Raw genomic sequence first — 15,419 nt, 5'->3', positions numbered from 1 at the left:
ACATCTGTTGTCACACTAGGCCCATCAAAATGAAGTGAAAACCTAAGAAATGCTGTTGAATGACTGTAAGGAGCCAACATCACAGACAGCATGGTTACTATTCTGTAAATGTTCAGCAGATAGTCAACAGACAGGTAGTAGCAACACTGGTGCAAGTATTTGAAGACAGACACAACAGTACCACACATACAAAAACATGAAATAAATACCAGAGTCATTAGTTCCTTCAATTGCTTTTAATGTATTGCTGTCAAAAATTTCAATAAATACAACTGAACATTAAATGGCTCTTGCTCGCTCTCTCTTTATATATATATATATATATATATATATATATATATATATATATATATATATATATATATATATATATATATACAACAATTCTGTCTGGTTCTCGAATCTGATTGGCTGATAGCCGTGATATATTTAAGTAATATCAGCACCCGTACAGCCTCTTTACCCTTTGTCAATTACTCCACCCACATACAGCCAGCAGAAAGCAGACACTACAGATCTAAAGTTTAAAAGATGCTTGCTCAGCTGTTTAACTGTCAGCTTATGATTTGAATCCAATGCGGAAGAAAGTAGTTCCTCATACTAAAGGGTTTTTAAGACTAACCATGTTTGATTTAGTTTTTATATCCACAATTATGCCATCAAACTGTTGAATAAACGCAATATCACACTCGTAGCACTGCGATATGGCTGTATATCGGCACTGGTGGGGACACTAACGCACGCCTCCCACCAGTGCCGATATACAGCCATATCGCACTGCTACTCGTGTGATATTGCTCATATATATATATATATATATATATATATATATATATATATATATATACACACACACACACACACACACACACACACACACACACAGTTGAAATAAAGTCAGAATTATTAGCCCCCTTTTGATTTTTTTTTTCTTTTTTAAATATTTCCCAAATGATGTTTAACAGAGCAAGGAAATTTTCACAGTATGTCTGATAATATTTTTTCTTATGGAAAAAGTCTTATTTGTTTTATTTCGGCTAGAATTAAAGCAGTTTTAATTTTTTTAAAATCATTTTTGGGACAAGATTGTTAGCCCCTTTAAGCTATTTTTTTCTGATTGTCTGCAGAACAAACCATTGATATACAATAACTTGCCTAAGTACCCTAACCTGCCTAGTTCACCTTATTAACCTAGTTAAGCCTTTAAATGTCACTTTAAGCTGTATAGAAGTGTCTTGAAAAATATCAAGTAAAATATTATTTACTGTCATCATGGCAAATATTAAATAAATCAGTTATTAGAAATAGGTTTTTAAAACTATTAGGCTTAGAAATGTGCTGAAACAATCTTCCCTCTATTAAACAGAAATTGGGGAAAAAATAAACGGGTGCTAATAATTCAGGGGGGCTAACAATTCTGACTTCAACTATATATATATATATATATATATATATATATATATATATATATATATATATATATATATATATATATATATATAAATAGAGAGAGAGAGAGAGAGAGAGAGAGAGAGAGAGAGAGAGAGAGAGTTGAAGTCTGAATTATTAGGCCCCGTTTATTTTTTTCCACAATTTCTGTTTAATGGAGAGAAGATTTTATCAACACATTTCTTAACAAAATATATTTAATAACTCTATTTATCTTTCCCATGATAACAGTACATAATATTTTACTAGATATTTTTCAAGACACTTCTATACAGCCTAAAGTGACATTTAAAAGCTGAACTAGGTTAATTAGGGTTACTAGGCAGGTTAGGGTAATTAGGCAAGTAATTGTGTAACGATGGTTTGTTCTGTAGATAGTTTGTTCTGTAAAAAAACATATTGCTTTAAGGGGTTAATAATTTTGACCTTAAAATGGATTTCAAAAATTCAAAACTGCTTTTATTCTAGCCAAAATAAAACAAATAAGACTTTCTCCAGAAGAAAAAAATATTATTAGACATACTGTGAATATTTCCTGAATCCGTTAAAACATCATTTTCAAACAAAATTCAAAGGGGGGCTAATAATTCTGACCTTAATTGTATACACACACACTGGTAGAGCTGACTGATGTCATGTATAAGCCTTTCCAAGAATCCCTTGTTTGTGTTTCCTACCCAACCAATAAGTCCATTCTATATATATTAGATGGTTTTTCAGCGTCTTTTCTGTCCGGTTTGCACACAGTCTCCATACTTCCCTTTTGTAGTTTGCCCATGCCTTTTCAATGTATTGTGTATGTACTCGTGATGATGGAATAACAAAACTAATGCTGTGGTTCACTGTGTGATGTAGGTATCCTCTCTGAAAAACTTGAGTATGCACGCCATTCATCACTATGAATGATGCTGTCTTTCTTGAAATGTTTTGCTATGATTGGTATAAGGGTCTTCTTGTCCCGTTTGTCCACCAGCTGCAAAACAGGTTTTCGGGAAGGCAAAATTTCAACCATTCCAAATACCCAGCATTTCCTTTTCCACGGACCTCCAAAACGCTCTCTGCCATACTGAAAAAAAAAGAAATTTAAGTTAAACCTTTTCAAAAACTCTGAATAGTCAAAAGCCATGCAGCCTTAAAATAAAGTCAAATATTGTGAGTCTATAAAAATACTTGTGGCAATTTAATTTATTAGAGCAATGGAGCAATGTTCATTTTTTTATCTACATGTATAAACACTACACAAATTCCATTAAAAGAAATTGCATCCTTTTCTGAATCAAATTTTCAGACTTTTCTAGGGATTTTTCACTCTGTAATTAACTTAAAAAAATGCTGCATTATGAGTTAGAATCTCTTGGCTAAATTCTTGTAGTTATACTATAGCTCATTTACCACCAAGTTTAAGTTCAAAGCACACCATTTTGTTAAACTGCAATGCTAAAATGGTGCAATTTCATTCATTCTTGTCATGACAATTTTAATTATACTTTAAACCCTACAAAAACAGAAGGGATGTTTATGTACAAATTACTAGGCAACAGATTTAAATTCCTCTCACTTGCATTCACTGGCTGTTAGCACTCGCAAACTGTTTAATAAATATTTATTAATAAAAGTTTTAACTTACGTATTAAAATAAAGCATTTTGTTATCATGTTTAAAAACATTACATATATTACGATATTACATCATTTACTTACCCACATTAAGTTGCAAACTCAAAGGCTTTTGTTCATCCTAAATTTTAAAATAACTATGGTATATTTTAGGCACTTCTCTAATACTTCATAACAAAAATATTTTATGTGTTCATAAGATTAATTAATTTACCAAAAATGGGTTGCAGCTGGAAGGGCTTCTGCTGCGTAAAAACATACTAGATAAGTTGGCGGTTTATTCCGCTGTGGCGACCCCGGATTAATAAAGGGACTAAGCCGAAAAGAAAATGAATGAATGAAATAATTTCTTTTAGATTTAGAATGAGATTAGGGGTAAGTAACAGTTACCTCAAAAATTTAAATCGTCTTTAAGCTGCTATTACTATAATATACAGTAATATGAAGTATTAAATACATTTCAGTAGTTCAGTACTTTCTCCTTGTGTCATTCCATTGTTATTACCCTTACAACTTATGTAACTAATATATATGTAAATATATATTGATTCATTCATTCATTTTCGTCACCTATATACAGGGTTAAAGTCAGAAATATTAGCCCCGTTTATTTTTTTTCCACCAATTTCTGTTTAACAGAGAGAATATTTTATCTACACATTTCTAGACATAATAGTTTTAATAACTTATTTTTAATAACTGATTTATTTTATCTTTGCAATGATGACATAAATAATAATTTACTAGATATTTTTCAAGACTCTTCTTACAGCTTAAAGTGACATTTAAAGGCTTGGTAACACTTTAGAATAACTATCCGTTATAGCTAGTTTATAAATCATTAACAAACTGTTAGTTAACAGGTTATAAGTGACTTGTTAAATAATAGTTAATAGTTTGTTAATTGTTTATAGCTATCCGTTATAACTAGTTAATTGACTATTATTAAACTGTTAGTTAACAGTTTATAAATGGCTTGTTAAATAATAGTTAATAATTTGTTAATTGTTTTTAACTATCCGTTATAACTAGTTAATAGATTATTAATAAACTGTTAGTTAATGAGTTATAAATGACTTGTTAAATAATAGTTAATAGTTTATTAATTGTTTTTAACTGCCTTGTAGATGGCCAATAGATAACTTACAAGCTGTTAGTTAACAAGTTATAAATGACTTGTTAACAGTATTTTAATGATTTTTAACTATACATAATACATTAGTAATAGATCATGAACAAGCTGTTAGTAAATTACTAACTAAAGGCTTGTTAAGTATCAGTTAATAGTTTATATATGTTATTGGGACGTTATTCTAAAGTTGCAACTGTTCATCATTTATTAACTGTTAGTAAATGAGGAATAGTTGCAACTTTAGAATAACGTCCCAATAACACACATAAGCTAATAACTAACACTTAACTAATATATTAACTTACACTTTACAGATCAGTTGTTCATAGTTTGTTAACCATCTACTAATACCGGTGAAATTTTTTAGAACAGCAAATGATGGAACAAGTTCAAGCTACAGAAATTTGATGTGATATTTAAAATATTATTTTTTGTACCTTAATCTTGTTCCACTCATAGGCTTTTCTGTGTACTGTATTTTACAAAAAAAAAAAAAAAAAAACTCCACAGATGAAATGTTGAACATTGTGTTTAATGTATAGAAACACACATGGCAGAACAGCAGTATACAACAGAATATAAACCCATGAGGTTTGGGCACTTTTGGGGCTAAACTCTGGATAAACAGAAATTCTGAGGTACATGTCCATACATCACAGCAATGTCATGAATTATCCTTCCTAACGGCCCTTTGCGATGTTTTCGGGCAAGCCACTCATGCCATTCAATAACTCTGAGATGGTCTACCAGTAACTCCTCTGTACGATTCCCCCTGAGTCTCCACACATTTTCCTTAACCGTTCTCCAGGCCCTCTCTATGTGCTGAGTATGTGCACCTGTTTGGGCATCAACATATGACACACTGTGATTGACAGTGAAATGGGTGTAACCTAGCTGAGGTAAAGCATTGCGATAAGCCCGCCACTCATCACTTATTATTGTCGATCCTACTTTGACATGGTGAGCTATAAGTGGCACTAGATCTCCCCTTCTTCTTCTCTCGACTAAGCGAAGAACAGGCTTTGCATGTCTTCTCCCTCTCCGGTTTACACCTAGCATCCCAAACACCCACTTCTTCCTCTTCCACCCACCAGCCATTCGTCCCCGTCCATACTGTTGAAGCATAAAATATTAGGAATTATTATTTTTTTTTAAACAAAATTAATAATCTAGTATTCAATGGTAATTTGCATTATTATCTTAATAATAGTGGTTGCCTTTCTTTTGTGTCTAAAGTGGCTCTCATCAACGGTGACAAACTGCTGGCGCCCCCCAATGTATTGGCCTCTTGCTTGCTGATATCTGTCCATTGCAGTAGTGCATACATCTCGCAGCTTTTGAGCCATCTTGGACAGGGTTGCTGAGCTTCCAGAAATGTCGTCATTAATCATGTCCACTTGACGTAGATGCAGGCCTTGTGCAAATCTGATAGAACCATGAAAATAATTATTATAGCACAGGTATTTTGATCTTTTTAGTTTGAAAGACATAGTTTGCATCAACTGCACTTAATGTGAAAATTATCCACTGTTGTGTAAACAAAAACAGCATCAATGATGGAAAATATGTTTTGGAATTCTATACAGAGCTCTATCAATACATTTAGGACTTATAATACTGTAGGATATTTGTAAAATCTTTCTTATATTAATATTCATTGCCAGAGCGTATAGATTGAGAATGCTAATTGTCATTGAGCTTCAAGAGGTAGGGTCAGACACTCATGTTGCCCCACCAGGCCTAATGCTGACCGACACAGCATCCTATAAATTACAGCAATTAAACATATTTCCTATGTTGCCTATCATAAACATTTTCCATTAAACTGTTAAGAATTCAAGCTGTAAATTACACCTTTTAGCAAAATTAATCACAAAAGTGAAAAAACTCCAAGCACCTGTTATCATCATGAGTCTAGAGATGCTACATAACATAATAATCACAAGCTTTAGTACATAGTCTCCAGTTTTTGTTTATGACAGCATAGTTATACAGTATTTCTATTGAACTAAATACTTTTTTATCATAGACAGACAGACTAAAACTCTATAACTGTGCCATAGCATACCTGTACACAAAGCGCATCCAGTTGAAGAGGGAGACCTTTGACTTGCTGAACATAGATTTGTGTCTAATTGACCTCTTCAGTTTCCTCCTTCTGTGGTTATGGTTTTTGCAAACCCTGAAGAAATACACAAATAAAGATATGGATGACACAGGCCAGGGTAGTGGTCAGAACAGTGATTCGCAAACATTTTCATGTCAAGGACTCCCAAATTAATGTGTATTTAGAATCTAAAAATATTTTGTGCCAGGAACCCCCATAAAATGTGAGTTATTATGTTTCTAAAGTGTTTCATTTTTTCAGTATTTTGTTCTAAAAACAGCAGATCTATAAGCGCACATTTTGACGTGTGATTTTGTACATTAGTATTAGTGCAGTGTACAAAAGTGTATTTCTAGAAATTAATGTAAACATGAATTAAGATATATTGGGCACTCCTATCAGCTCAGATTAAATATAGTTAAATTAAATTTCATTTTCACTAGAATTCTGGACCAAAATGCCCATGTATGTTGTCATTTCATGCAATAAGAATTAACTTACCATGCATAGTTGTCCACACAAACTGATTCCTTTAATTTCATCTTGTGTTTGCATTTTTGACATCTCATCCATCTTCTTAGAAGCCTCTTCTTCTGCATCCATTCAATTATTTTTCTGTGTCTTCTTTTAGAATTAGTTCTGCCTTCTATAAGCTCCCTTAGCTCAGTGGCTAAACCAGGCATTTTTACCTACGATTTTACAATATGACAAGCTTCCCGAGTCTCTGTGACTAGCTAGTAGCTCCCGCCGGATTGTTTGAATTTAATTTGAATATTATAGGTCGGGGGTGACGAACGTGAAACAAGCCAATCGTAATTCTATTCGCGGGCTGGAGGAGGAGCCATCTGGCCTCCTCCATCATATTGGCTCGTTATCAACTTGTCAATCACCAACCTGTGAACCTACACAGACACTCCCATCCTACGATTAGCTCGCATTAGCATTGATGAAGAATGAATACGCGGTCTGGTAAAATGTCCGGTACCAGTGTTCCCCGCGGTGACGCGCAAAATAGCGAGATAAATCCAGGTACTGTCTGGAGAAAGAAATCAACAGCGGGTACTTCCAGTAAAAAGAAAGCCACGCGTGTGGACCATGCTGTGCACATGGACAACAACGATGACGGTAAGTAACGTTAAGACTGTTTGCTCTCTTTTCATTAAAGATGTAAAGATGATCAGGATAACACGGACTAATAGATATGTACTGCATAATACAAACAGATTAGTGAAGTGTCCAACTAATTGTGTGTATGTGTGTGTTGCGCGCTTTTTATTGCGTCTGTCGTGCGCCAGTATGCTGTATATGGTCGAGCTGGTAAAACTTAGTCTAGACTAACTGAATTGGTTGCAAAATAGTCAAACAATAATATGCTTTAACTCAATGTTTAGTCAAAATATCAAGATATATATTGTACCATTACCATGACATATCCTAAAATACTGTATACTGTATGTATATAATGATAGTACATATCCATTCATATATTCACTGATGATGGATGATAGTTATACACTTATGTTCACTCATCCAGAGAGCCGGTGCAGATATCTTGAGCCAGCTGGTCATTATTTTGTTTTACCTTCATCTGGCTCTTTTGATTAGAGCTTTTTTTTAATGTTCTATCATTTCTATTTATTTATTCCAGATACTGAGGCAACAGTAGCTCCAACTGCATTTTTACATATTAAGAATAAGCAGCTTCAGATCTGTGAGGCCAAGAAGAAGCAGCACACAGTCACAGAAAAAATCAGTGACCTGACAAAGGAGACAGACTCCCTCCAGCAACAAGTTGGTCAAAGTAAGTAGGCCTAACACTTTCTTGGGAAAACATGTTTGCACACCTGACAATCATACTTGGGTGCTTCAAAAAAAAAAAAAAAAAAAATTAAGTGGTATAAAGGCCAACATTTCACGGTGACAAGACCTTCATCCGAGCATAAGCGTGTTATTACCCAAACAATACACAGTTAATATCTGGAAGATAATAATAATCGACTTGTATCATCATAGTTTGTAATGCATTTGTTATTGTATTTTCTATTATGTTGTAGGCACAGATGACGGTTGGACAATTGACACATCTTCCTCTGCCAAGTTGTCTCCTGGTGCATCTTCTTTCTCTTTATCCTCCAGTCCATCCAGCTCCTCTTCGTCCTCAAGTCCATCCAGTTCCTCTTCATGCAGCTTATCATCCTCATCAACTGATTCTTCTGATTCAGACAAGAAATCAAAGAAAAGACGCAAGAAGAAAAAGAAGCACCACCACCAAAGTCACAAGAAAAAGGACAAGAGGAAGAAAAAAAAGAAGGAAAAAAGGCACCATGGCAAGCGCAGAGGTAAGTGTAAAGAGAGAAAGGAAATAAGGCTGCTCCCCTCTGTGTGTGTCTCTCTATCAGTCTATCTATTTCTCTTTGTCTCTCTCAATTTAATTCAATTAAATTCAAAGCGCTGTATTAGTATGACCGTTAAAATACAGTGTTGGCAAAGCAAATAACAGCAAGTCAGACAATAGACATCTGTGTCTGTCTCAATTCAGTTCGATTCAATTCAATAATTGCTTTATTGGCATGACAAATGTTACAAATGTACTGCCAAAGCATTTATAAAGTTTACATTAAAAAGAACGGAGTGACACAGTGGCGCAGTAGGTAGTGCTTTCGCCTTACAGCAAGAAGGTCGCTGGTTCCAGCCTTGACTGGGTCAGTTGGCATTTCTATGAGGAGTTTGCATGTTCTCCCCTTGTTCACGTGGGTTTCCTCCAGGTGCTCCGATTTCCCCCACAGTCCAAAGACATGCGGTACAGGTGAATTGGATAGGCTGTCCATAATAGGATGTCCATAGTGTATAAGTGTGATTGAGTGTGTATGGATGTTTCCCAGAGATGGGTTGCAGATGGAAGAGTAAAAAAATATGAAAACATATGCTGGTTAAGTTGGCGGTTCATTCTGCTGTTGCGACCCTAGATTAATCAAGGGACTTACGTTACGTTAACGCATGAAATTCATTTGAAATAATTAACGCTTTAAAAAATGTTAACGCAATTAACGCAGTTGCTGTTTTTTTTTACTTCCTGTTGTGCCCGACGTGTGGTAAACATGCAAAGAAATATGGATAAAACCAAGGAAGCATTTTTTGAAGGCAAGTTTCAGTATAAAACAAATAATGTCGCATCACCAGGCTCTCCAGAGTTTCATGCAATTTAATTAAGTTGATGAAAGTTTCATTTTTAACTTTTGACTTTTGTTTTAATGGAATTTGATACCGCATACCGATTGGAAAGAAAAACCTCCGCATTCTGTGACTCGGTGGTCCTTTAAAGTGATCAAATCGCTGCTTACATAGTAGACTCTTAATAGAAGTATTATCTTAATCATATTAAAATCGGAGAATTGGTGTCTTATGTAAATGTAGGCTACAAAGAAAGTGTCAATGAAGTCACGAGCTGTCAAAGGCATTCCAATGCCTTTCAGCATGAGCCCTCCAATGTTTCAGTAAGTTTGACGTGTTTCCTCCTTAAACGCAACGAAAGCGTGTTATACGTGCTGTTGTGTCAGAATCCTTGTGAAATACAGCCATACTTTAGAACTCTTAGTTTAAGCAAATTTGATGAATGCGATCATGCGTGTCGCTCCCTGCGCAGTCCTGCGGGCGTTATGTGTGTGTGTCTGTCTTTGAGTGTGTTTGTCAGGCCCATGCACAGAGCACAGACCCTTACAGGAGCAGGTGCTGCAATGCGATCGCAAAGGGAAGAGCAAGTGCCTCCTGAGAGGGGCACCTAAGCCAATGAGGGCAGAGGGGTACGTGGCTCTAGCCACCGGGCCAACCCTCTGTGCACGGCCCTGGTCTGTGTGTCTGTGCGCGCAAACAAAATTGTTTCTACTTTATAATAAATGTTCTCAACTCACAGCAATACAACTTTACAATGAGTACAATTGTTTGTATTCAATTCTTTATTATTATTATTATTATTATTATTAATAATTTTAATTTTCCAACTTCCCTATCTGCAATGCCTGTATTTTGGCATTTTTTGCAGTCCACTTAAAATCCAACTTGGAAATCAATGTTTTTTTTTTTTGTTTTTTTTTATTGGCATTAATTGTTTTAAAATTCAATTTGCATTAACATGCCTGTGTTTTAATTTCTGTAATAAATATGGCTGTCAAGCCAGGATCTTGATGGTTTATTGTGGTGTTGTTTACATGAAGAAATCTGTGTTACAAGTTAAACAAAAATTCAAATAAAGAATTGTATTTTGAATTTAAATAGTTTTTGTCTTGCGTTTACATTAATTTTACATTAGAATAGCCAAAATTACAATTTTCAGTCTTTTAAATGCGATTAATCGCGATTGATAAAAAAAAGTGTGATTAATCAGTTAATATTTTTTAATCGATTGACAGCACCACTATATATATAATAAATCAGAATAAACTGCATTTAACAATCAACATTTTAGGATAAAACAGTAGTAATAATCAGTAAATTTACAATGATTAATTTATAATAATCTACGTGTCTCTCTCTCTCTCTCTCTCTCTCTCTCAAATCAATTCAATAATTGCTTTATTGGCATGACTAATGTTACAAATGTATTGCCAAAGCAGTTTTAAAGTTTACATAAAATACACAAAATAAAAAACAGTAAACACAGTAAATAGTAATAGTAAAAAATATATATATTTATATATAATAATTAAATAAAATATCAACATTACATCATATTATTCAATATATCCCATTAATATTCAATATATTATTTTATTATTCAACATATATTATTCATACAAATCAATACAAAAATAATAATAGATTAGAATAAAGTGTACATTTAACAATCAAAATTTTAGTATAAAACAGTAATAAAAACAATAACAGTATATTTACAGTGATTCATTTATAATAATCTAGGTGTGTGCGTGTGTGTGTGTGCTCCTGTTTTTATTGGTCTGCTCTCACTTTTTGTGTCAGGCAATAATATATAATGCCGCTAGAAGGACACAGTCAATTTTTTCCATTAGTAAATATCGAAGCTGAGTTTTATTTTCTAACTCTGTAAATTGTGGGTAAATGCTCTGTGGTTTGGGGTAAAATGTTTCTCTGATCTCCGTCTCCACCTCTGCCTGGGCACAGTGTGCGCAGATGCGTCTCTCTCGAGGTTGCCAGTTTTGTCTGTATCTGCCCGTCTCTACAGTCAGACTGAGCACTCAGCCTGTATTTGGTCATTGTTGTTCTTAGTTTACTGTCCTTTACTGCGCTCAGATATGTTGCTGTGGTATAATCTCTATTTAGGTTTAAATAACATTTAAGTTTACTTTGTTTTCCGGCTGCTTCATTCCAGTAAATCAGATACTCTTCAGATACTCTCTCTCTCTCTCTTTGTCTCTCTCTCTGTCTCTCTTTCTCTCTCTCTCTGTTTAAAGTTTATTTTCCTAAATGCACTTCCTGGTGGGTATGTTATCTTGGACCCTACAATTGCTCGGTGCTCATGTAATCTTCATTACTTTTTGCAACCCCTTTGCATCTGTTTGCGTGTTTCACTTGTTCAATTCACTACTTGTAAGCTTGTTATACTAAATTTCTATCCGTTTCAGCACGTCATCCTGAGGAGGTCATCAAGAGATACAGCAAAGTCCTTAAGGCGTACAAGAAAGGAAAAAAGCTGAGTGTGGCATATCGAAAGGTCGGTGTTGACCGAAATACCATCGTCGCCAATGCCCCAATCTGTGAGCTGGCTGTTGTGGCCCCGAAGAAGTACAAGGAGTTGCTGGTTGCTCATACACCACAGCAACGACTTCAAGACTTTGCAAAAAAATGTCTGGAAGTGTTCAATAATGATCCAAACCTTTTAAGGGATGTTGAACATCAAAAGAAAAAGGGAAAACTGATTCCTTTGTCTACAAAAGCTTAGGTGTTAGGATGGTGCCCTAGAGCAGTTTGGTTGTGGCTTGGGTCTGGTTTACTCAGTATAGAGGGTCTAAGGTGTGATTAAAATATGTTCATATCAATATTGCCAATGGCTAGATTTTTATTTATTTTGTTTTCATGTTTAGCACCAAAAGTGCCCAAACCTCATGGGTTTGTATTTTGTTATATACTGCTGTTCTGCCATGTGTGTTTCTATACATTAAACACAATGTTCAACATTTCATCTGTGGAGTTTTTTTTTTTTTTTGTAAAATACAGTACACAGAAAAGCCTATGAGTGGAACAAGATTAAGGTACAAAAAATAATATTTTAAATATCACATCAAATTTCTGTAGCTTGAACTTGTTCCATCATTTGCTGTTCTAAAAAATTTCACCGGTATTAGTAGATGGTTAACAAACTATGAACAACTGATCTGTAAAGTGTAAGTTAATATATTAGTTAAGTGTTAGTTATTAGCTTATGTGTGTTATTGGGACGTTATTCTAAAGTTGCAACTATTCCTCATTTACTAACAGTTAATAAATGATGAACAGTTGCAACTTTAGAATAACGTCCCAATAACATATATAAACTATTAACTGATACTTAACAAGCCTTTAGTTAGTAATTTACTAACAGCTTGTTCATGATCTATTACTAATGTATTATGTATAGTTATAAATCATTAAAATACTGTTAACAAGTCATTTATAACTTGTTAACTAACAGCTTGTAAGTTATCTATTGGCCATCTACAAGGTACAGTTATAAACAATTAACAAACTAGTAACTTTTATTTAATAAGTAATTTACAACTCATTAACTAACAGTTTATTTATAGTCTATTAACTAGTTATAACAATAGTTGTAAACAATTAATAAACTATTAACTATTATTTAACAAGTCATTTATAACTTATTAACTAACAGTTTATTAATAATCTATTAACTAGTTATAACGGATAGTTAAAAACAATTAACAAATTATTAACCATTATTTAACAAGCCATTTATAAACTGTTAACTAACAGTTTAATAATAGTCAATTAACTAGTTATAACGGATATTTATAAGCAATTAACAAATTATTAACTATTATTTAACAAGCCATTTATAAACCATTAACTAACAGTTTATTAATAGTCAATTAACTAGTTGTAACGGATAGTTATAAACAATTAACAAACTATTAACTATTATTTAACAAGTCACTTATAACCCATTAACTAACAGTTTGTTAATGATTTATAAACTACCTATAACGGATAGTTATTCTAAAGTGTTACCAAAGGCTTAATTAGGTAAATTAGGTTAACTAGGCAGGTTAGGGCAATTAGGCAAGTTATTGTATAATGATGGTTTGTTCTGTAGACTATCAAAAAAAAATACACATATAGCTTAAAGGGGCTAATAATTTTGCCAATAAACTGTTTTTTTTAAAACATTAATATCTGCTTTTATTCTAGTGGAAATAAAATGAATAAGACTTTCTCCAGAAAAAAAAAATATCAGATATACTGTAAAAATGTCCTTGCTCCGTTAATATTTAAAAAAAAAAAATTCAAAGGGGGGGGGGGGGTGGGGGGTGGGGCAACAATTCTGACATCAACAGTATACATATTTATATTATTTATATACACACAATGGTAACATCATATCCACTTGTCGTATATGGAGACCTTGTGAAATCTAAATAATGCAATGTTATATTACAGTAAAAAAACTGAATGAAAAAAATGTATATGTAGAATACTAGAGAACAGGCTACTAGAGATCATAGAAAATATGCTGTAGAGATCATATGAAAACTTGCCTGTAAATACACTTCATCCAACTGAAATGACATGCATGAGAATGGAAAAATATAGACTTCGTCCTTACACTTCCAAATTCGTCTACATGACTTCTTGCACTGCCTGCAAATAAGTAGTAAAGTTATTCATAAACATGTATTAGCTTTGGCAATGCAAACAAACAAACAAACAAACAAACAAACACACAAACAAATAAATAGACAAGTTAAAATAATCTCAGTCTCATTTATAGTCATCTTATTTTAAGTTTGAGGACTGCTTCTATATTAAATAAAACAATAGTTTAAAATTTTTTTAAGGTAATTTAAATTTAAAAGGTTTAAACATTTACAGTACTATAAGAGGGTGAAACTTGTAAGTGCTTAAAATAATTGTTAAACTTGAAGCAAATGCTATAATAGCCCAATAATAACTTACTTTTATTGATGTTATTTTTTGAATAGGATATGGATAAAATAAATATAATATACTTACCAGATGTAGCCGTCTTTACAAGATGTCACCATTTTCATGCTTTTCGTTGTCTTTTTCTTTGCATTCACAGTATTAATTTCAGACGTGACTTGTTTCACTAATATAAACTGTCTCAAAGTGATCTTAAAAATGTGCTCATCTACACATCTGATTAAACCTATTATTTTTACTAATTTACATTCGCGAAAATACATTACCTAAACTGCTACAACACGAACTCATGAATAGATGCAGCATAATGCTCTGTTGGCGCGGAAAAGACAAATCCGGAAATGGGCGGGACTTGGCGGCCAGATATTTAAAGTTATTTTGTTCTTTGCGGTTTGAATTTATAATATTAATCTAATGATACATCTTCGTAAAGTTTATTATTTTTATTATATTTATATCGGCTTTTAAAGTCATTGGTCCTAACTGTTCAGGGTACTAAATTATGTCGATGTCACAGGGTACCTGTTCCATTTCTAAGCGATGTCATCACATAGTCATTTCCGATTATTCAAAAACTTTATTTAATAATTTTTTTAAATGTTAGCTGGACCATTTTGATTTGTACATGATATAGCTAGATGTAATATAACTCGTTTTTATAAAATATGAGTGTTTTTAATCTTTCCCATAAGACTCGACTTCAAATTATGTACAGCTAAGCGCCCTCTACAGGAAAACTACTTAAAAGGCGCTTAAAAAGGATTGCCGCCTAAAAGAAGCTCCCTTAACGACAGGAACGCTAATTTGTTCTCCGTGATCAACCCAAATGCAACTACCGTGGAAGAAAAGGTACGTGTAAAGTTTTGACCAAATGTTACTTGTGATTTTACTGTGTTACTGTTTCAAGTATAGGCCCAATGGAAAGTGATCAGCTCGCATCAACATAGTTTCTTAGATCCATTTCAACTTAGCCTATATAACG

At 33.4% G+C, this 15,419-nt stretch overlaps 2 protein-coding genes and 1 long non-coding RNA gene across 6 annotated transcripts in view; 2 read left to right on the top strand and 1 right to left on the bottom strand.

Annotated features, from left to right (window-relative positions):
- Nucleotides 1-15,419, top strand: part of LOC793843 (sialoadhesin) — a 48,600-nt gene that overhangs the window by 13,335 nt on the left and 19,846 nt on the right. The gene's annotated exons all lie outside the window — the stretch shown is intronic.
- LOC141380201 (uncharacterized) lies at nucleotides 1,792-14,774 on the bottom strand. Its single transcript, XR_012397838.1, has 3 exons — nucleotides 13,505-14,774; nucleotides 3,589-3,857; nucleotides 1,792-3,378 (listed from the first exon to the last, which is right to left on the bottom strand). It is a non-coding gene; the product is annotated as an uncharacterized lncRNA (long non-coding RNA).
- Nucleotides 7,282-12,590, top strand: LOC141380200 (uncharacterized). The gene is made up of 4 exons (XM_073937448.1): nucleotides 7,282-7,429; nucleotides 7,953-8,105; nucleotides 8,359-8,643; nucleotides 11,902-12,590. The coding sequence occupies exons 1-4, from the start codon at nucleotides 7,411-7,413 to the stop codon at nucleotides 12,216-12,218; spliced, it is 774 nt and encodes a 257-aa protein (XP_073793549.1). The 5' UTR covers nucleotides 7,282-7,410; the 3' UTR covers nucleotides 12,219-12,590.

This window comes from Danio rerio, chromosome 22, assembly GCF_049306965.1.
Source record: "Danio rerio strain Tuebingen ecotype United States chromosome 22, GRCz12tu, whole genome shotgun sequence".
Taxonomy (NCBI): Eukaryota; Metazoa; Chordata; class Actinopteri; order Cypriniformes; family Danionidae; genus Danio; species Danio rerio.
Note: the sequence above shows the minus strand (reverse complement) of the source record. Positions and strands in the feature narration are given on the sequence as shown.

Coding starts and splice junctions, on each gene's coding strand:
- LOC141380200 (XM_073937448.1), top strand. Junction 8,106..8,358: donor CCAGCAACAAGTTGGTCAAA/GTAAGTAGGCCT, acceptor ATTATGTTGTAG/GCACAGATGACGGTTGGACA. Junction 8,644..11,901: donor GCACCATGGCAAGCGCAGAG/GTAAGTGTAAAG, acceptor TATCCGTTTCAG/CACGTCATCCTGAGGAGGTC.